This window comes from Camelina sativa, chromosome 4 (genome assembly GCF_030686135.1).
Source record: "Camelina sativa cultivar CO46 ecotype springtype chromosome 4, ASM3068613v1".
Classification (NCBI taxonomy): Eukaryota; Viridiplantae; Streptophyta; class Magnoliopsida; order Brassicales; family Brassicaceae; genus Camelina; species Camelina sativa.
This window is the reverse complement of record NC_141883.1, coordinates 5,800,649-5,822,603: the sequence shown is the minus strand read 5'-3', so window position 1 is coordinate 5,822,603 and position 21,955 is coordinate 5,800,649. Positions and strand designations below refer to the sequence as shown.

At 32.6% G+C, this 21,955-nt stretch overlaps 2 protein-coding genes, 2 long non-coding RNA genes and 2 pseudogenes across 4 annotated transcripts; 3 read left to right on the top strand and 3 right to left on the bottom strand.

Annotated features, from left to right (window-relative positions):
* Positions 1 to 1,079: 1,079 nt before the first annotated feature.
* On the bottom strand, positions 1,080 to 1,891 carry LOC147945459 (uncharacterized). Its single transcript, XR_015596116.1, has 2 exons — positions 1,611 to 1,891; positions 1,080 to 1,468 (listed from the first exon to the last, which is right to left on the bottom strand). It is a non-coding gene; the product is annotated as an uncharacterized LOC147945459 (long non-coding RNA).
* A 3,334-nt stretch (positions 1,892 to 5,225) lies between these two features.
* On the bottom strand, positions 5,226 to 6,562 carry LOC147945458 (uncharacterized). The gene is made up of 6 exons (XM_087509261.1): positions 6,543 to 6,562; positions 6,336 to 6,465; positions 6,041 to 6,186; positions 5,874 to 5,952; positions 5,551 to 5,760; positions 5,226 to 5,462 (listed from the first exon to the last, which is right to left on the bottom strand). Exons 1-6 carry the CDS (start codon positions 6,560 to 6,562, stop codon positions 5,226 to 5,228), a joined length of 822 nt encoding a protein of 273 aa, XP_087365387.1.
* Positions 6,563 to 6,724: 162 nt separating this feature from the next.
* LOC109132622 (uncharacterized) lies at positions 6,725 to 6,976 on the bottom strand. The gene is made up of 2 exons (XR_002037634.1): positions 6,946 to 6,976; positions 6,725 to 6,849 (listed from the first exon to the last, which is right to left on the bottom strand). It is a non-coding gene; the product is annotated as an uncharacterized LOC109132622 (long non-coding RNA).
* Positions 6,977 to 10,374: 3,398 nt separating this feature from the next.
* On the top strand, positions 10,375 to 12,734 carry LOC147945457 (uncharacterized; annotated as a pseudogene).
* Positions 12,735 to 12,948: 214 nt separating this feature from the next.
* On the top strand, positions 12,949 to 16,011 carry LOC147945456 (uncharacterized; annotated as a pseudogene).
* Positions 16,012 to 20,517: 4,506 nt separating this feature from the next.
* LOC147945455 (uncharacterized) lies at positions 20,518 to 21,552 on the top strand. The gene is made up of 2 exons (XM_087509260.1): positions 20,518 to 20,718; positions 20,821 to 21,552. Exons 1-2 carry the CDS (start codon positions 20,518 to 20,520, stop codon positions 21,550 to 21,552), a joined length of 933 nt encoding a protein of 310 aa, XP_087365386.1.
* The last annotated feature ends 403 nt before the right edge of the window (positions 21,553 to 21,955 follow it).

The following is a 21,955-nucleotide window of genomic DNA, read 5'->3' as shown; positions in this document are numbered from 1 at the left end:
TCCTTTCTGCACTGGGTGAGCCTTCTCATACAACCTTCCCAAAACCAAGCATTGACGAACAGATTGGGGTTGAAACATGCGGATATGCATCTGTGTGTCCAACCTGAGGCCAGCTAGATAAGCTCTCATCAGATAATCTTCAGAAAGAGTCACCCTGTTTCGTATCAACTCAAACCGTTGATGATAATCAACAATACCATTCGTTTCCTGCAACTGCTTAAGCTCTGCAATGGGGTCATCCAACACATCCTCAAAGCGTTCCTGCAACAACAATTTATAGGATGGCCAATCTCGCGAAACATTCCTTCCCAACGGTGTCTGAACCAAAGACTGATGCCAAGCTGCCGCATGACCATCAAAATGCATCGCCGCCATCTTAACCTTGAACTCACCAGGGGTGAAATCCAGAGAGAAAAAATCCTCCACCTTGAAAAACCACTCCGATAAGCGTTCTCCATTAAATCGAGGAAAGTCGACCTTCCCAACTCTAGTTAGTCCAGAGTAATGATTCTGATAACCCCCACCATCACCCCCGTTCTGATAACCCGAGCCATCTCCCCTGTTTTGATAACCCAAGCAATCTCCCCTGTTTTGATAACCTGATCCATCACTTCTGCTTTGATATCCTGATCCATCACTTCTACCACGATCAGATCTCTCCGCCAAATGTTCTGGTGTTGCCGATACTATCGGAGCCTCACCCCCACAGATTTGTTTTCCATTGGCCTTTCCGTTGGACGCAGGTTGCTGTCATATTCGCCATTTCAAACATATCGGCAATGTTTGCGTCAATTTTTTTATTTTGTTCAACAATCGCAACTTCTAAAGCTGAAGTTCGATCAAGTACCTGTGCGATCTGAGATCCTAGAGCATTCAATCTCGCTTCAGCTAACGGAATCACCGATCTACTCGTACCCACCACTTCGTCAGCTCGAGTAAGCTGAGATCTCGTTTCCACCGCCATTGTTTCCAAGGAGTCTCTAACTCTGATACCAGTGTTAACGAAATTAATAACTCAACAAATAGAACGCAGCATCGTCATCTCACCAGCAAGAATCTCACAGAGAGAAACTGGCTAAACGATGAGGAAAAGAGAGTTTTCGAAAGTATTTTGCAAACCCAAAATATTCATATGCATAAAGATGAGCTAAACAATGCTCTTATACTACTAGTGCCGTTAACAGTGTTAACATTTATTTAACTGCCGTTATGTTGACATCCTTCAACCGCAACCGACCTTTCCAGCTCCATACAGCTCATCCGTTCTCACCCTTCACACGTGACTCATCCCTTCTTATCTGCTACATTCTGCTTCACACGTGCCAGGTGCCAACTCCCAAATACTATAACAACGCCCAACCCCTCCTCCTAGTGGAGACGCCGTCGGATTCCTTAGCCCTAGATAAGCCTTTTTTGCGGTTTGCCTCAGCATCATCATACTCTCTCTCTCTCTTCCTCCTCTCCTTCTCTTTCGGCCGAATCAAGCGCACAGGATACATATTTTATTAGGATGGGATAAGGATAGATATTTTGGTAGATTAAAAATCAAATTAAATATACATGATTATGATATATACTCATAATTCATATCTTATATAAAATATCTTTACATTATTATGATGAAACACAACAGAGCAACTTCGATCTTGATCTTGGCATGGTATGTATCAAAGTACTATCTGAACCTGTGATCAAAAAAGTTTCATCTAGAAAAAAGAAAAGAGTTATTTCGAGGTGATTGCTAAAGGATAAAGTTGCATCCGATGCTCTCATGTCACTATCTTCACCCAACTGATATAGTGCGTAACAATTTCAAACTCCAGTTCTATTATATGGAGCTAACTAAGAAAAATATGCCATGTCATATATTATTTAAAAAATAAATTAAAACGAAATTCAAAAAACAAAACAAATTAAAGATTAAAGAAACAAAATTTGTAGATTTTTTATTAAGAAAATTATATGTTGGATTGAATTTATAAAAAAAGGTTAGAATTTACATTTTTAAATTATATGTAGATTTGAGTTTACAAAAGAGGGTTAGAGTTTAGATTTTGTAATTAATGAAAATTATATGTCAGTTTTGATTTATAAAATAGTGGTTAGCGTTTAGGATTTAGATTTTATTATTAAACAAAATTATATGTTGGTTTGGATTTAAAATAAGGATTAGGATTTAGATTTATAATTAAATAAAATTATATTTCAGTTGAGGTTTGTAAAAAAATGGTTAGAGTTTTATATTTTTATCTTATTAAGTTATGCTGATTTGTTTTAAATAATCTATTTAGATAATATTAATTATTTAATTTGTTTGATTAAATTACATGGTAAATTTTGATGGGTTAATTAAGAAGAGGTGAATAAGAGAGGTAACTTTAGGGACTAATCCAATAATTGTCCTATAAGACAAGTTACTTGTTACTTCAAAATAAAATAAGATTATATTTGTTTGTTAGTTTTTTTCTTTCTTTCTTTACTGTTTAAGATTGTATATTTGTATTTTGATTTTTAATTTTATAATTTAACCCCCGGCATACCGCTAGATAATATTTTTTTACATAATATTAATTTAATCGACGTAATTATATATATATATATATAATTTTAATATTGATAATGTTAACAAAATAATAAAATGATGTTTTACATGTGTAGCACATAGTTAATGATATTTTACCTTGAATTCTTTAAAATGAAGAACCATAATAAACTAATAAAATTTATAAATTTATAATGTGTAATAAATCAAACATTGTGCTCAATTATATTTGGAATTATTTTAATTTATTTTTAATATGACTATGAAACATCGTCCTATTTTTTTTAGAGTAATATATATCCATTTATCATGAGAACAAAAAATATAAGAGTTCAAACATCAAATCAAATTACTATGTGAATTTTTAAAACAGTTGGGTGAAATCTTTTAAAATGAAAAAAAATAAAGCTGAAACAGATCCCTCCTCCTATCTTTTGTTCTTTTCCGCCATATGCATTACAGAACGGACGGGGTCCACTCAACTAAAAAGATCACGCAATATTTTTAGCTTTTATAAGGCGACTTTTGTTTTTTCAACCTAATATTAATTAAAATAATATCCGTAGATTGGTTGCCCAAACTAGAGGAAAGGTGTTTACAAAAATCGTTTCTGACAATAGCATTCTAGAAGAACGAGCTAAACAATCAGCCTTCACATTGGAGAGGTATGAAATGTTTTGTTATTGTGCTCAATAGATTTTGAAACTGCAGGAGGAAAAATTTATTGTCCTGACAAGTTAAAAGGAAAAGGATGCCCTGTTTGGAAAATTTATGCCTAGCACCAATTACGCCCCGCAAAATTGCTAGTCCCGCCCTCTTCGCCTCGATTAATGACTAATCACTGCCTAGCATCGATTATCCAATTATGTCCGTCTAATTTGATTATAACTTGTCTATTCCGATTACTTTCCGCTTAATTTTGGATATAACAATTATTTCTGAAGTCAAATATAAATTAAATATATATATATATATATATTTGTTATTTAGACATTTAAATTAAGAGTTTATGATGTTTTACAATAACTAATGTACAAAATTTTAATAAAAATCATAAAATTTTCTTTTTATGTGTTTACCGTAATTTTAAAGATAATACTATAATTTTATATTTTATTTGATTTTTTTTTAACATAAACAGAATTACTCATATACTAGGGGATAACCCGTGCTACAGCACAAGATTATATTTTTTTTTACTAATTTGTTTTTTTAATTTTTCTTTTTCTTGTCTGAGATAGGTATTTCAATTTATTTTCGAAGTTTATAGTGTTTAAAAATAAATATTTGTGGCTATACGCTAATTCAGTCTCTTTATATAATCCCATACTTTGCATAATATAGCTGCTTACAAAATCAGACACACATCAATATTGAATAGTAGCTATGTAAGAGGGTATATATTCGACAATATCGGATAGTAGGTTCGTAAGAGATTACAAACAAAGCAATATTGGACTATAGTTTTGTTGGTTTGTGTTCTAAGATTCAAAGCAATAATAATAATTTGTGTTTATGAATGTTTAATATCCAAAGTAAACAATAAGAAAATAAAAAAAAGATTAGTAACAATAGAAATGACTCATATAGTCATGAAAGTATCATATTCCTTCCTTAACCCATTCAACCATTTATTGTATTTAATCTGTAGACCAAATTAGAATAAATATAGAGTTAGTAACATATATATTAGTCAAACAAAATTATAATATACCAAGAATTTAGGGATTAATTACCATTCCATTTCCTAGTGAAGATTTTGGAAAACTTCTTTAAAAACAACATTGGTTGTCTTTGTTTGAGGTTTTCCCCCACTATCTGTTATCAACATCTTCAATCCAGACTTTGATTTAACCCTTGACATTGCTACATATAACTGACCATGTGAGAAAACGGGTATAGGCAAGTATATACCAACATTTTCAAGAGGAATATGAAGAGTGATTGGAGGTTATGTAAACAATTTATGTCAATTTCGTAATGTCAATTCGAAATTGATAGAATCAATGCAAAGACTTTGAAAATATGAAAAATCTTTTTTTTTGGACTTGAATCCATCCATGCATTGGTTAAATTTGAAAATGTAATTAAATTATAAAATTGAAACTATAAAGCATAATTGATTAATTCATATTTATAATGTACTAATATCAATTATACAGTCTGCTTGAATTAAAGTTTTTACTAATCGCATGTACCATAAATTATTTCAACGATTAAAATTACTTCTGCAATAAAAATATGACTTAGTATAAATTGTCTTTTACATTTATAGATACATGATGAAACTGCTGCTACTTCAAAGTAGATTTCATCATCATATACTCCATTAAAAACTATGATTTTTAGAAGTCTAATTCATCATCAATGTCTCTGTAGAAAGAGATCCTTATTTAACAGTATAGAAGATTTCTATATTAGTAAATTAATAATTTAGTACAATCTGTAAAAGTAAAGAAAAAAACTAAGCAGTCAAATCTCTCTTTAACAAAATTCAGTTGAGAACAAATCAATCACATTAGCACTTAAAATACCATAGTGATTTATTGGTAACAAAGCAATGTTGTAGAGAAAACTGAACCAAATAAATAACCAAGAAAGTTTAAAATTAAGCATTTTAAAATGCTTTTTATTGTTCAAATTGTAAATGTGAAAATAATTGGAAACCAAACATGGAGTAGGACTATGCTTTTCCGTGATCAACATCTTCACAGCTAATGACTTCATTCAAATCCTTGGTAGGATAATCTCCTTTATCTTCGGTGAAATCAGTAGAGAGATTGGAACATTGTTTCTTACTTGTAGATGATTGATCAATGTTAGGGTCCGTTGATTCTGTTTTGCGCTTCGACGAAGGAGTTGAACTGAAAGAATGATCAGCTTCATAAGGCTCAGTGCCATTAGTAATCATTAGTGATGCCTGCACGTAAAATAGTATATACATTAGAGGTACCTGATACTACTATATAGATATATAGATTTATATGTATAATAAAAAAAAGGCATACCTGTTCAGAATGGGTGAGACTAATTCTGTCTATAGTATTTTCAGATGCTTCATTACCCATTTCCATGAATTTATTGCCTTCCCAGACATTAGCAACCTTGTAACTATCATTAGCACCAGACATATTGTCCCCAACAATAAATATCAGAAATTGGAATGTCTTGCCACACACAGCCTTAATCTGATCAGGGATCATAGTAGGATCCATAATCTGCATATTGGATATTGTGAATGATTCCATATTTTGTTAAAAAATGTATCTACAATTTAAAAATATAACTCTTCAAATGAACCATTTAGTATTTCAGCTGCGGAAACACCCACGATTTTTGATGCCCAACTATCAAACATGAAAATTTTGGTTTCACCACTCTTCTCCCAAACGTGGACATGTAATTTGTACCTAAAGAGGAATAAATCATCTAATAGGTCAACCAACAAATATTCATATTTCAAAATAGATGAAAATTTAGCTTAATTAGAAGACTTACTTAGGCTCAATCAACGTGGCCCACTCGTTACAGGTTTCACACTTCCACCTTGGTTTGCTTGGTTTCTTGACATCTTCCAATTTAATAGTCAGGTCCTCTTTATCAATCTTCTTATTACACTTTCGACAGCTAATATAGAACCAACCCTAATCTGTATCGATTGCTGATATAGTATATGCAATTCTACATTTTCCTACCTATCTAAATAATATAATATCCTTAAGCTTATACGACATTGATTTTCCAAAACAGATTAAGTTAATATATTGTTAGACTATTAAGAAGTGTAAACTACCTCTGTTTCAGCAAGTACGTCAGCGATCATTTGCAAAGGGAAGTGAAGACCACTCTTGGAGCCAGACGGGTTATAAACTCTCTTTCCACCACAATTGGTAATTGTTAAAGCCAATTGATCCGCAGGAAGACTATTATAAAAAAGAGAAATAGTAAATAATAATGAAACAATTTGTTTTTAAATAATTTCAATGCTCTTTGAATTTACATGTTCTGAAAAGCCTCCATCTTTGGTAACTGAGGATTGCTCATCAAGATAGAAGAATTGAAAGTATTCTCAATGTATCGTTTTCTGAAATAAAATAGAAATATTATATAGTAGTTAAAGGTTTTCTACAATTAATTTTGGTATTAACAAATTAAATGTATAAATATTATCCGTACTATTACCTTTGAAGCTGTTTTGTTTAACAAAGCGTAGGAAACACATAACCATACCATCACTTGACTCATTGATAGCACGATCTAAAGCTTCAGCGTAGGTTTCCCACAGAGTACATGATAATCGTTTATCCCTATATTAAGAATTTGAACAAACATAGATTATATAAAAATAGTCTAACGTATAAGCTTTGAAATCTATAACTATAACTATAGATTTATAATATTACTCAGTGTCTCTTATCTCGAACTCAATTTTCTTCCTGGTAATGTTGTTACGACTTGTGATTTCTTCTATCCCTCCAGAACTGACGACTTGACCAATAACGTCTGTAAATATAGATAATATAACTATTAATAAATTCATCTTTCTAAAGTAGTAACAAAAGATACGTATTATGAAATTACCTAGCAGCAGATTTTTGTCAAGATTTCCAGCAAGTATACTATCAAACGATGTGAATGATAGGTAGTGATCATCAGATACATTATCAGAAAGAAAAATTGTGTTACCATATCTGGTACTGATCTTATACTTTATAAGAGAAGGACGCAAGTAGCCTATACATAGATTCAAACCAAAAGTTGATATAACTTTCCAAGTTCCAGGCACCAATTCAGCTTCAAACTTGTTGATATGATCCTTTATGACAGAAGCTCCTATTTTGTCAGCCTATATAAACCAAAAAAAAACTTTTGGAATGAATTGATATTAATCTATTAGTAAAAGAATCTTATATTAAGAAACTAAAATACATACTGTTTCGTCAGCCAAAATTAGTTCGAGTGATTCACCAAGTTTAGCGGTATTCATTCTCCAAATGTGGAGAATTTTAACTTGAATACGCCAAGCATTTTTGTATGGTTTCAGATCTTTCAAAGGAGTGTATGAAAGGGGTAGAGCCATCATTTTGTGTAACGAATTAAAAATGTATTCTTTTAGTATAATATTCCAATAGTGAAATTATGTAGATTTAGGTTATCACTTAGAAGTTAAGATTTGATATCTCTAATATACGCAAAATATATTTATTCCTTGATTCGTTACAACTGGGAAATGAATATTCCTTTGAATAATTTATCATAAAACATTAGAGAATAATTATAATATCGGAAATCAAACAATTTAGTAAAATTTGGTAACTTGAATATTCGTTTTCTAAGATTTTAACTGAATCACAAAATTTTCCTTTTAAAATAATATTTGTTATGATCTGTTTCGGTAATATCCTATCAAAATTTTCCTTCAACGTAAAATCGGAAATCAAGCAATTATCCGAATTTTTAGTAATTAAAATTTATGGTTAGCATTTAAATACCTTATAGGAAAATGAAATCAGAGTGTTTGCCTATAACGAATAACTCTGTTTGGGATCTTAAATAACTAATCTTGAATGAAATAATATACTGGATCCGAAAATGATTAATTTGGAGTACAAACAGATCCGCGGTTTTTTTTTCTTCTGTTGTCGGATATTTTAGGATTCGCGTCCCGACCCATAATTTTTTAAGTGATCGATCGAGGGTATAATGGTCATTTTTCATAAACAAAACTATAGGTTAATTAGATTAAATTTTGTGTTTCTCTAATCATTTTTAATGAAAAACCTACCAAAACCAAGTCATGGTCCATTTTGAATCTAGGGAGTACTCTTGCTTTAATAGTATAGATTTAATAATATATATTTGTATTTTATTATTAATTTAATAAAATAACTCTAAAACTAGTCCCCGATTAATTCCTGTTTAATTCCCGATTTTCTCGCTAGGCGATAGGCCCATCCCGACCGCCCGACTACCGCCTAGCGATTTCTAAAACAGGGGATTTTACTAGTTAGGCAAGCTCCTATTGGTGACTTTTTGACAAGTGACAACACTAACAAGTGACAAGTAGTACTTTCCCACGATGGTCAACACTACAAGAAAGCACGTCGATTTCGGACGGAATTTTTGACAGAAAAAATCCGTAGGAAATTTCCGACAGTTTTCCAAGAGGTTTCCGACATATTTCCGAGGAAATTCTGAGGAAACGACGACTCTCAGAAAACCCTCGGAAATTTGTTATTCTGTTGGTAATATCTTGGAAATTTCTGACGAAAACCAGGTCGTCGAAATCTGTCAAAAATTTTTCAAACCTTCCAACGAATTTCAGAGGAACAGAAGACCGTTGGTAAATTCTAACAGATTTCTAACGGATTACTGAGAACTATGCCATTATATTCATTCTCATTATATCCGTTACGATTATATCTGTTGCGATATAGCCGTTGCGTTTATATCCGTTGAATGTGACCGTTGCAATTTAAAATCCCTCGGAAATCCTTTGGAAATCTCTTGGATATTTTGTGTATATATATTCAAGTTATGATTCACTTGTTTGGTAAACGGAAATATACACAATACCAACAATAATGTCTTCTTCAGATCATTATGGTTATTTTCGTTGATGGATGGATAAACCTACCGAAGAGTTCAAGGAAGGTCTTAGACAATTCATGTTATTCGCGTCAAACCATAGCATAATGCGAGAAACAAGTACTATGTCTTATCCTTGTCCAAAATGTCATAATTATAAAAATCTGGAGGTATCATTAGTAAAGAAGCATTTGTTTAGGGATAGATTTATGCCGGGTTATAAGATATTGTTTTCGCATGGAGAAAGTGAATCAATAGTAGATTATGGCGGTACTAGTCAACATTATATTCCGGATAGTGTAGAAGAACCATCGATAGAAGTAGATGTAGGTACATTTCAGATGGTGAACGATGCATTTAGGAAAAATGTGCCCTCATTAATTCAGGATGGAGATAAAGTAGAACAACCAAATTTAGAAGCCCGAAGATTCTTTGATATGTTAGATGCGACAAATATGTCATTGTATGATGGTTGTAAGAAGGGTCATTCACCATTATCAGCTGCAACTAGGTTGATGGGCATAAAGAAGGATTGGAATTTAGCGGAGGGTTGTGTGGATGCGATTACTGATTTGATGAAAGAAATTTTGCCAGAGAATAATCTTTCACCAGCTTCGTACTATGAGGTGCAGAAACTCGTAGATAGACTTGGTTTGCCATATCGTGAGATAGATGTGTGCAGTGATAATTGTATGATTTATTGGAGAGAAGATGAAGGCCGCACTTCATGTCGTTTTTGTCATAAACCTCGGTATTAGGACACAAGTGGAAGAGTTCCCATACCATATAAAAGAATGTGGCATTTACCGTTGGCGGAGAGGTTGAAAAGATTGTATCTGTCAGAGCGTACAACAGGAGCAATGAGATGGCATGCAGAACGTACATCAGACGATGTAATTGCACACCCATCAGATGCAGAAGCATGGAAACATTTTCAGTCAGTCTACCCTGGCTTTGCGTATGAGCCAAGGAACGCTTATCTTGGTTTTTCTACAGATGGTTTCAATCCTTTTGGGAAACATGGGAGGCAATATTCCTTGTGGCCAGTTATCGTGACACCTTATAATTTGCCGCCATCTTTGTCTATGAAACGGGAGTTTCTTTTTCTCACCATTCTTGTTCCAGGTCCAGATCATCCGAGGAAAGCACTTGATATTTTTTTGCAGCCATTGATATATCAGTTACAAATGTTATGGGAGCATGGTGTAGAAGCGTTCAATGTTTCAATGAACCAAAATTTCAACATGTGGGTGATGCTTATGTGGACTATAAGCGATTTTCCAGCCTATGGTATGTTATCTGGATGGACAACGCATGGACGGTTAGCTTGTTCGTATTGTCAAGATAACACCAATGCATTTCAGCTGAAACACGGACGTAAAACGAGTTGGTTTGATTGTCACAGACGATGGCTCCCTGAAGACCATCCTTATCGTTGGAGCACCACCTCCTGAGTATTCTGGCGAAGAAATTCTGAATCAGTTAAGAGATTTTGGTTCTGAGAAGACAATGGTTTGCGGTGGTAATGAGCATGATATTGTTGATGGATATGGCGATCATCACAACTGGCACAAGTTTAGTATCTTCTTCGAATTACCATATTGGAAGGATCTTTTGTTGAAGCACAATCTTGATGTCATGCATACATAACAGAACGTTTTCGATAATCTCATGAACACTGTACTAAATGTTCCAGGAAAGACAAAAGACAATTTGAAGTCTAGATTGGACTTGCCTGATATATGTTCTCGAAAAAAACTTCATGTCATGCCAAATGGGAAGCACCAACCCCTCGATTCCGATTAGATGCATCTTCCAAGGAAGCATTTTTAGAGTGGATTATGATGCATGTTAAATTTTCTGATGGGTATGCATCTAATCTTCGTAACTGTGTGAATATGGGAGAAGGGGGGTTTCAAGGAATGAAAAACCACAATTGTCATGTCATTATGCAGTGCCTCCTTCCATTTGCATTTCAGCATCTTCTACCACATGATGTACACAAAGCAATTGCAGGTATTTTATCATACAATTTCTTTAACTTTTATGCCTAATTATCAATGTTTATATTAATATCTTAACATTTCATGTTATAATATATGCAGCTATAAGTGTGTTCTTTCGAGATTTATGCACAAGGACGCTTATAGTAGAAGGGATACATAGCTTGGAGCAAAAATCTTCTTTGTAACCTTGAGAAGATTTTTCCACCGTCATTTTTTTATGTTATGGAACATCTTCCAATTCATCTCCCACGGGAGTTAGCACTTGGCGGTCCTGTTCAGTATCGATGAATGTGTCCTTTTGAGCGCTACATTGGCACTCTTAAGAAGAAAGTTAAAAATTTGGCGAGAGTCGAAGGTTCTATTGTAGCACAAAGCATCAACGAAGAAACCGCACACTTCTCGGAATATTATTTTCCGAAACATGTCCAAACAAAGATGCAAAATCCTGCTCGACATGATGACGGTGGGGAGACACCTTTTTTACCCTGTACAAGTCGCAATAATATTTTCCCAAATTGGTTGATTAAGTGGAAAAGCAAAGAAACGGAGGCTTATAGAGGAAGAGGTACAACACATGCACATGTACATAATCACAAATTGTGAAGAGCTTCTAGAGTATGAGAGGTAAAAAATTTACAATATAATGCTAATTTTTTATTATATTTGAAATTGCAAATTTATTTATCCTCATGTTAATTAATTTATAGGATTTACTTTGACCAAGTACGCTTTACATATCCAGACATGATCGAGGATGAAGTTCAAAAAATCGAGCAGGCTGAATTTAGTCGTTGACTAAAATTCTACGTAATTTTTTTCTTATTTAAAATTTGTTAGTAAATATATTTTCAAATAAAAGTTATTTTATTTTTCTAATATTTTCTAAACATAACTTTCTATAGGTAACAACAATGTATTCTAAAGGGCAATCAATTTCTACATGGTTATTGGAGTTTGCTAATGAGCCTTTATATGTTGTGGAAGCGTATCCCATGTATTGTACTCGTGGTTACGCATTCAAGATTCTTAGACTCAAAAAGACCAGGCCAACTTGTGATTATGGTGTGTCGGCACAATCTGGTGATCTTGTATACTATGGTGTCCTACGTGAAATCTTACAAGTTCGTTATCCGGGGATGATCAATTTACGGTGCATTGTTTTCTCATGTGAATTGTACGATCCAATTGTTGGGTATGGTGTGAAACATGACGAATTTGGTGTCACAACATTACATTTGAGAAAGAGACTCCAGGAATATGATCCATTCATTCTCACTTCCCAAGCCGATCAAGTATGCTACATTAGATATCCACGGGCAACTGGAGCAAACGACCCTTGGATCACAGTGATGTCAGTGAATCCTAGAGGAAGGATTGTTGGGTTTTCTAATGATAGTGAGCATGAACCTATGCAGCAAAACTCATTGGGTACCATAACAGCGGTTGACCATTCTCTAGAAATTGATCTTGTCGTTGATTTTACCAACTTTGTAGATGACGAGGTTTACGATGATTCTGAGTAAGAGAGTGGAGAATTTGAGGATGCTTCTGATTCGGACAATTCTGAATATTCATCGGATGAAGAAGAGGAGGAATAAATTGTCTTAATTTTATTTTATTCCATTTTCATAATCATATGTATGTATTTATAAAACATGGAAATAAATTTTAACTCTTGAAGTTTTCATATAATATTTTCATAAATTTAAATTAGCAATTATATATCTAGTTTGGTATGTATTTGTATATATATATATATATATATATATATATTAGTTTCTTTATTACAGATGGATAACCAAGGAGACTAATATGGTCTCGTAAATCCGTCGGACAAGTCCTCGGAATTCCGTAAGAAAATTCAGAGGGTTGCCCGAGGGAAGACGAACGTGGTCATATTAAGGAAAAAAACTCATTTCCTAGTAAAACCCTAAGAAACTTCCGACTAATTACCGAGGTTTAAACCGCGTCTTCTGAAATCTGTCGAAAAGTTCTTCCACATCCTCTGAAATTCGTCGGTAATTTCCGACGATTTTCCTCGGGATTTTATTTATGCAAAGAATTTAGTAATTTTGATACATCTAATGTGTTGTCTAATACTATGATAAGCCATATTTGACAATTAATTAGATTATGAAACATTGTACCACAAAAAAAATACAATACTTGAAAGATTACATTATCTACACTTAAGTGTTTATAAGCTGATATTAGAGATATAGTTGAAACTTAGTGGAAATTTATTTGATTTATAAAAACTATGTGATTTTTTATCTATTATGATCCTAATTGTAACTGTGTTGACAATATGTCTTAGTCTAGTTTTAAACAACTCTTAATATCAATTCATATTAATAAAACAGTTATAAAAAATAAAATCCGTCTAAAAGTTCTTGGAAATTTCCGACGGATTACCAATGGGTCCAATATTTCCGACGGAGTTCCAAGGGATTTGGACTGTCCGAGGAATTTCCAAAGTTTGTGTTTTTTGGGTTAGATAAATGGTTGACTAGCCAATAGATATACATGCAATTACTATGAGACAGATTTCCGAGGGGACCCAAAATATTTCCGAGGGATGATTTATTTCTGAAGGTTTTGCGAAGCGAAAAATAATACCCTAATTATTTCATTCACGCGGCAAAACCCTAATTGTTTCCTAGATATTTCCGATGGTTATATCCCTCTGAAAGTTTTATATATACGCGAACTCACAATTTTTTTCGCAGCCGAAACTGCGCTGTTAAAACCGTCCCTCCGCCGGTGGTCTTCTCCCTCCCTGCTGCTTGTTGCCTTGCCGCCGATTTTTCCTTTGCCGGTGGTCGTCTACTCCCCGCCGGTGGTGGTCTTCTCCGGTCTTCTCCTCCACTCTGTCATCGGTCTTCTCCTCCACTCCTTCGTCGGTCTTCTCCTCCACTTATTGAATTAGGATTTTGATATGGATTTATATTAGGATTAGGAAGAATTTAATCCAGAATTTGGTTTTTAGAATTAGAATTAGGAAGAATTTATTTTATTTACTTTCTAATTAGGAAGAATTAGGTTTTTTAAAAAAATTATTTACTTGTTAATTACTAATTCATAATTAATTTTAGAAAGAATTATAGAAACAATTATAGAAAGAATTTACTTTAGAATTAATTTGTTGATTATTTATTTAAATTGTTTAGGTTATTCTTATAATTTTTATATTAGTTTAAATATTGTGATTGGATTTAGTTTTAAAGCTGTTATATTTTGGAATTTAAAATAGTGTTGTAAATAAATAAAAAAAAACATTTTATTTGCTTACTAATTTATTTAAATTGTGTAGGTTTTTCTTAAAATTTTGATATTAGTTTAAAGATTTTGATTGGATTTAGTTTTAAAATTGTTATATTTTAGATTTTAACTTTTTTGTAAAAAATAAGTCATTTTATTTATTTGTTGATTACTATTTTATTAAATTGTGTAGGTCTTATGGAGACTTTCATGCGACGTCATCTAACCGTTTCCCTCTCCGGCCATCACCAAGTGGCTCCCCATCCCAAAATCCTTCTAGTGTCCCTGAGACAAGGAACTCAGCTCCTCCACAAGTTATGAGCATTGAAGAGTTTGTTAGTCAACCAGGCCGACAACATATGCCGAGACTCCACCCAGAAGAAGAAAATGGAGCTACATGGTAATTAATTACATTTGATCTAATTAATAAAATTGATGAATTGGTCCTTAACTAATTAGTATTAAAAATATGTTTTTCAGGTTTGGTTTAGATAGTGGAATAACAAAATCTATACTTAATATTTTTAAGAAACAATTGGATAAACCATGTCAAGGACATGTGGACGAAGTAACCAAAAAGATGTGGTTCAAGACTTTTGCTGTAAGATAACTGTTATTATTATTTTTATAAGTTTTAATATTTAATTTATAATTTATTTAATTATTATTTTTTCACTGTTTATAGCAAGATTATAATTGGGAAAGCAGTCAATGTCAGAAAGTGCGAAAAGCTTTTGACGTTGAAGCCAACACCTTTTACGGAAATCACTTGTATTTGTGGTAGCAAAAATGGAAGCAAGGCAAAAAAAATGCCTAAGTGTCTAAATCCTGATGTTTGGAAAGGGTTTATCAACTATTGGAGTATTGATGAGACGCAGGCTGTTTCATCACAAAAGTCGATTAATCGTAAGAGCAAACATAGTGGAAAGGGACCAGCTACCCACACTGGAGGTTCTCTAACCTTTAAAAAACATGAGAGAAAAATGGTAAGTTTTCTAATATAATCACTTTTACTTTTTAAAAATTTATAAGTTGTTTAGATTTAATATGTTATGTTTTTCTTTAAATATAGACAATAGAGGCCGGAGGAATTGCACCAAATTGGTTAGATGTCATGGAAGCCACCCATACAAGCAAGAAAACTGGACAAATTCAAGATATGGTTATCGCAGAACGGATTGAGAAGATTAAGCTCCGAAAGATGGAAAGACTTACACAACTCTCTAAAGATGGCTCATCATCCACAGTTGGTATACCTCGTCAGGAAATCAACCAAATGTGTCTTGAGGTATATTTGAATATATTGTTTTGTCTTTTTATTTATTTCTAATTATTAATAAATTATTTTTTTGTTACTTAGGAAATTCCTTTAACCAAGAGTCGGAGACCCGGTTTAGGAAATCTTGTGTCAAGAGATAGGACAATGAACTTGTTCAACAAGTTCAAGATCTTAACCGGATCGTACAAGAAAAAGACGCAACTGTCGAGGAACTGAAGAAAGAAAACCTCAAGATTAAGGAACAATTTATCCAGACCCAAACAACACTCTCCCAACTTCAAAGTTTCATTTCCTCCCAATTTCCTGGACAATTCCCTCCTCATGATCCTAACTAATTTGTTTTTTTTTTTAACTATTTTAATTTTATGAAAATTGTTATTTAGTTAGATAATTATGTATTGGGATGTATATATTTTGAATTAGGATATTTACATATTTATTTTTAGCTTTTTGATATATATATTGTTATTTTATTTATTATAGAGAATTTCTATTTTTATTTATATTTTTGTAATTTATATATAAGATCTCTCGGAAAGTCCTCAGAAACTCCGACGTCGTGAGTAAGTCTTGCAAACTATATCCCTCGGAAATCCCTCGGAAATCATGTCACTTGGAAATCCCTTGAAAAAGTGAAGCCCTTGGAATTCTCTCGAAAGGCTTTTGTCCTTGGAATTCTGTTGAAAATCTGCTTTCTTGGAAAACCGTCGAAAATCTGATCTCTCGGAAATTCGTCTGAAAGATTTGTCCATGGAATTCCGTTGGAAGCTAAGTGCCCTTGAAAATTACTTGGTAGTTTGACGTCCTTGGAAATCCCTTGGAAATAATTAACCCTTGGAAATCCGTCGAAAATTTATGACGGATTTCAGACGAGTTCTAATTTCCGACAAACGATTTCTGAGGACTTTTTATTCTCGGTAATTGTCAGAAAAGACTGTTTCTGAGGGTTTACCGACGATTCTCGGTACTGCATGCTATGGATTATAATAGAACTAGATAAGGACCCGTCCGATGTGCGGGATTAAAGTTTTGTAAATAAAATAAAATTTAATAAAAATATATTAAAATTTATTGTATATTATTTAGAATTTTTTTTATAATACACTGATTTATATTCATATACAAATCTTTTATGTATGTTAACTTTAAAAGTGTATTTTTTACACCTAGATATACTGTATATTACAAATATATTATTTACCACCACCTAGAAAATATCTATATGAACAAATGAAGTCACCTATTATGTCTCTTTACTTTCATTTTTGCATAGTTTCTTTAATCACTAAAATTGTTGGCTCAAAAAAATTTTTGAATAAAAAATAAATTACATCACAAAAGTATATGACTAACCATGGAGAGAACTTAGGTAATGCCCTCCTCCTTTTGGAGAGAACCTTGCGTCCAACCTCCTCCACCATAGAGAGAACCTTCACCACGCCTTCTTCCTTTGGGGAGATAACCTTGCATCCAACCTCCTCCACTTTTCTTCTTTGGGTAGATAACCTTGCGTCCAACCTCCTCCACCATAGAGAAAAACCTCGGCTCTGTCCTCCTCCTGTGTAGAGAGAACATGTTCACGTCTTTTAGCTATCTCAAAGTGGCTTGCTCCAGCAACCAATGAAACTAAAGACTATTTTCCAACGTCACAAAATCTTTTGATAGTAACTAATGTTAAAGTTCTAATGTATTAATGAAAGTTTCTTTGACACACCATAATGTAGCCTCTGTCTCCAAGCTCCTATGGATCTATCAACAACGATTTATGTTTTTCCAATATATCTATGTTTGTTGTAGGCTTCTGTTTAATTAGCCTATTTTATCCAACTATTAGGTTGATGACCTTCTCCTCTTTATCTCCTTTTGAGAATGAAAGAATGGTAACAATTATGTTTTCACCAAAAAAAAGGTCTATGACCAACCAATCAAGGTTGAGAAATTAAAAGAAAATTAATTTGATATAATTAATGTAATAATAGAAAATTATAAGCACGGTATATAAGAATATCAAATAATTCAAAGATAAAAATATAAATTAAATAAAACAATCTAAAACTACTACAAGAAATTTTTAAATACAATAATAGAAAAAGAAGATGCATATATTAATCTTCCATTTTTTTTGGGTCAACATATTAATCTTACCTATTCCATACTGAAAAAGTAGAAAGTAGGAGTATATTTTGGTTTTAAAAAATAATGAAAATTTGTTTTCCCATTAAAAAAGTTTGACCAATAGATTAAAGTTAAAAGCGATATAATTGAATAAATTATTTTCTTAGATGACTAATATGAGACGACATATGTCTATATAGAAGTGAGTATTTACATTTTTTATAATTAATATTTTTTTTGTATATTTTCCTTAATCTCTTTTCTATTTTATGAGAAAATTCAATGAGATAATTGTGTTTTAAAAAAATTTATTGCTTCCCACTTTCTTGTAGGACGTACTATCGTTCGACGATAAGAACGCTTTATGTTTAGTTAATCTTGCTTTTGTGTATTCATCTTTTTTTATGCTACTTGTCCTGCAAATTAAAAGAAATAATAATAACACTGTGAGATTGTGTAGTATGCATTATAAAATTGAGAAACTAAACAAAATTCAAAGAAATGACGACGAAAACACGTGGTAATATCTAGGAATCTTTTTATATAATTTCTTCAAGTACACAACAAACAAATAGCTTTTGAGACTTGTTCGAGAATAATGATGTGTCAAACAAAAAGTTAATAAAAAAAAATTACTAAGAAAAGAAAGCTAGTCGAAATTATTTTGTTTGGTGAAAAATATGTCACCATCTATTTTTTTATATAGTGGAGTGTATTTACAATCATTTTCCTTTTAGGATTAACAAAGTTTTTTTTAATATAATAAGATTACAATTATCTTATGTATTGTTTTACCAAGCTTGAAAACTGTGATTTCTGATCATTAAAATTGACACGTGTCACGATCTGATGAGTTACTAACTTTGATATGTGATTTCTGATCGTTAAAATTAATACGTCTCACGACCTAATGAGTTACTAACTTGAATATTTAATTGTTAAAATTGACACGATCTGGTGAGTTTTTGACTTTGATCTCTGAACGTTAAAAATAACACGTGTCACGATTTGGTGAGAAACTAACTTTGAGAACCAAGTTCTCAATCTTCTTAACCCATCTAATTAACACTAATTGCCTTTACTTCGTGTGTACCATTAAACCCACTGTGGTGACAAATAAAACGCCCTATATGTTCGTTGGAAAATATCTAACACAACGGCGCATGCTTTTCGATCTGACCCAAAAAGACTTTTAAAAACACATGTTTAAGCCAAATTTAATCATATAATTTGTTTGTTTTTCTTTAATATCAGAATCCTGTCACGAATCGCTTTATAAGTAGTATTTTAAAATCAATACATACCACTCTATTCAGCACATGTTTTACGTGTAACCTTTCCATTAAATGCACATGAGACGTGTGTCTGATCAGCCAAGTTTAACAAATAGATATCATTGTCTAGTAACCCATAACCAAATAAATGGGAACAACAATCTCCCTAAGTCAATTTCAAAACCAACCAAATTAATCAAATCTTCTGAGAATAGTAATACCATATCGAATCCATAAAAACTCACTATACATAATGTGATTACGAGTGCAAATATTTTTCAAATAACTCATTATCTTGGTTTCTAAAGATAGTTTTTGCCCATACAAAATTATCCTCATTGAAATTGAGATACGTACATTGTGGATAACAAAGATTAATTCACCCTACACGTACGTATTTGAGATGATATGCGTATTGACGAACAAGAATCAATTAAATGCTTTTACAGATATAATTTGCAATGCTTTCAATTTAACCAATTCCTCACTTTGCGTTTAACCAATCCCTCAAATATTTGTAACCAATACCTATGCAATAAGTAGATAATATATATTTTGAATGTTTATATCCTAGTATATTAATTGAGAAGTACAAATATGAAACTAACCTTAAATTGTGTAAAATATTACATTCAATTGACATTCAAATTTTTTAATTAATCTTAATTAACTAATTTAAATAAATATAATTAATGAAAAAATAAAAAACACTCACAGATCAAATATTAAAAAATCTAAAAAAAAACTAAATTTTTTTTTCTCTCTCTAATAAATTAAGGACGAAATTACTAATTGTTTTTTTGGAAAATTATATAAACCAATCAGAATTTTAAAAACTAAGATTTTATATCCAAGTATACAATATAATTATCTTTAATAACTAAATTCCAAGATTTTGTTAAGATTTCAAATTATGATTCTCCTATCATCTTTATTTTATTTTACTTACAAAATGTTTGGAATTTTCATATAATACTTATAATTAATAAAATGCATTTTTTTCTGCATTTGTAATTTGAATTTTTTTTAAACGAAGATATATTACTCAATGTATGAAAATGTGTGTTTTAATTTCCACATTGGCGGGTTGGTAAAGCTAAATTTATATAGATGATAAATTAATAATTTTTATTTTCTCATAATTATTATATAAAAATTACTATTTTATATTTCACAAAATAATGATGCAAAGGAGCCACCTTTGAGCTCAATGTTAGCTGGTTAGGTTTTACTTTTAAGTTTTACTTTGAAGCAGACACACCCGATGAGGAGAAAAACGATGTTGCTGTTGCGTTATTACTCCAATCAATACCAGACAATTTTGTTCTCGAAATTGGGACACTAGACTCGGCAAAGAAGATATGGGAAGCAATACAATCCAGACATGTTGGAGCAGAAAGAGTCAAAGACGCCCGACTACAAATGCTAATGTAAGAATTTGAGAAATTGAAGATGAAAGATACAAAAAAAGTTGATGATTTCTCTGGCAAACTTTCTGAAATTGCATCAAAATCCTCTGCCCTAGGAGTCAATATCGAAGAGTCCAAACTGGTAAAGAAGTTTCTGCAGTGTCTTCCCCGGAAGAAATATATACATATTGTCGCCTCTCTTGAACAGGTTTTGGACCTTAATACCACGACGTTCGAAGATATCGTACGTCGTATGAAAGCTTATGAAGAAAGACTTGTCGAGGAAGAAGAAGTTTAAGAAGATCAAAGCAAGTTAATATATACAACTTTTGAGAATCAAAATCAGTTCTTTAGTGGAAACAGAGGGCGAGGAGGAAGATCGAGTTACAGAGGAAGAGGTCGTGGACGCTCTAATGTTGTGAGAGATGCTTCAAGGATTACATGTTTTAGATGCGACAAGCTTGGTCACTTCGCGTTTAACTGTCCCGATAGAATGCTTAAACTGCAGGAAGCTCAAGAAATTAAAGACATTGATACTCAGGAAGCAGACGGACTAATGATGCATGAAGTGGTCTACCTCAATGAGAAACGTTGTGTTCCAAGTGAGTTTGAAACAAACAGCGATGGAGACAATATCTGGTATCTTGACAATGGAGCTAGCAATCATAAGACTGGTCATCGAAAATATTTTGCTAAAATTGATGATTCTGTTTCTGGAAAGGTAAGATTTGGGGATGATTCACAAGTCGACATTAAAGGGAAAGGCACCATTGCTTTCATGGACCTAAACGGAGAAGCTCGATTCATAAAGGATGTTTACTACATCCGAGACTTGAAAAACAACATTATAAGTCTTGGACAAGCCACAGAGGCGGGATGTGATATAAGACTACGAGGAGATTTCTTGATCATGCGTGATCAGAATGGAAAGTTACTTGCTAAGGCACCAAGGTCCAAGAATCGACTCTACAAAGTTCGAATGGGTTTAAGAGATAACTCACAACTATTATTCAGTACAAGCGTTCCCACAAGCTACGGCTTACCGTGCATCAAAGAAGCTCGAACTCATACATGGTGATCTTTGCGGACCCATAACACCAAGTACGGGTGCAGGAAATCAATATATTTTTGTTCTCATTGACGACTACTCTCGTTACATGTGGACAATCCTGCTTAAAGAGAAAGGTGATGCATTTCAAAAATTCAAGAACTTTAAGACAATGGTTGAACAAGAGTCATCCGAGAAAATACAGACCTTCAGAACAGATAGAGGAGGAGAATTTGTGTCCTTGGAGTTTAACGCGTTTTGTGAAAGCACCGGTATCAAACGTCACATCACTGCACCATACACGCCTCAGAAAAATGGTGTGGTTGAACGACGTAACAAGACCATGATGGAGATGACAAGAAGTATCCTAAAACACATGCGTATGCCTAACTACCTGTGGGTAGAAGCGATAAGACACTCTACATACATCTTG

Excerpts from the sequence above, each read along its gene's own strand:
- LOC147945455 (XM_087509260.1), top strand. The coding sequence starts at position 20,518 with ATGAAAGATACAAAAAAAGTTGATGATTTCTCTGGCAAACTTTCTGAA. Across the intron at positions 20,719-20,820 it reads CCACGACGTTCGAAGATATC|TTCTTTAGTGGAAACAGAGG; the intron begins GTACGTCGTATG and ends AATCAAAATCAG.
- LOC147945458 (XM_087509261.1), bottom strand. The coding sequence starts at position 6,562 with ATGGAGGCTTTTCAGAACAT. Across the intron at positions 6,187-6,335 it reads ACGTACTTGCTGAAACAGAG|GGTTGGTTCTATATTAGCTG; the intron begins GTAGTTTACACT and ends GATACAGATTAG. Across the intron at positions 5,953-6,040 it reads GCCACGTTGATTGAGCCTAA|GTACAAATTACATGTCCACG; the intron begins GTAAGTCTTCTA and ends ATTCCTCTTTAG.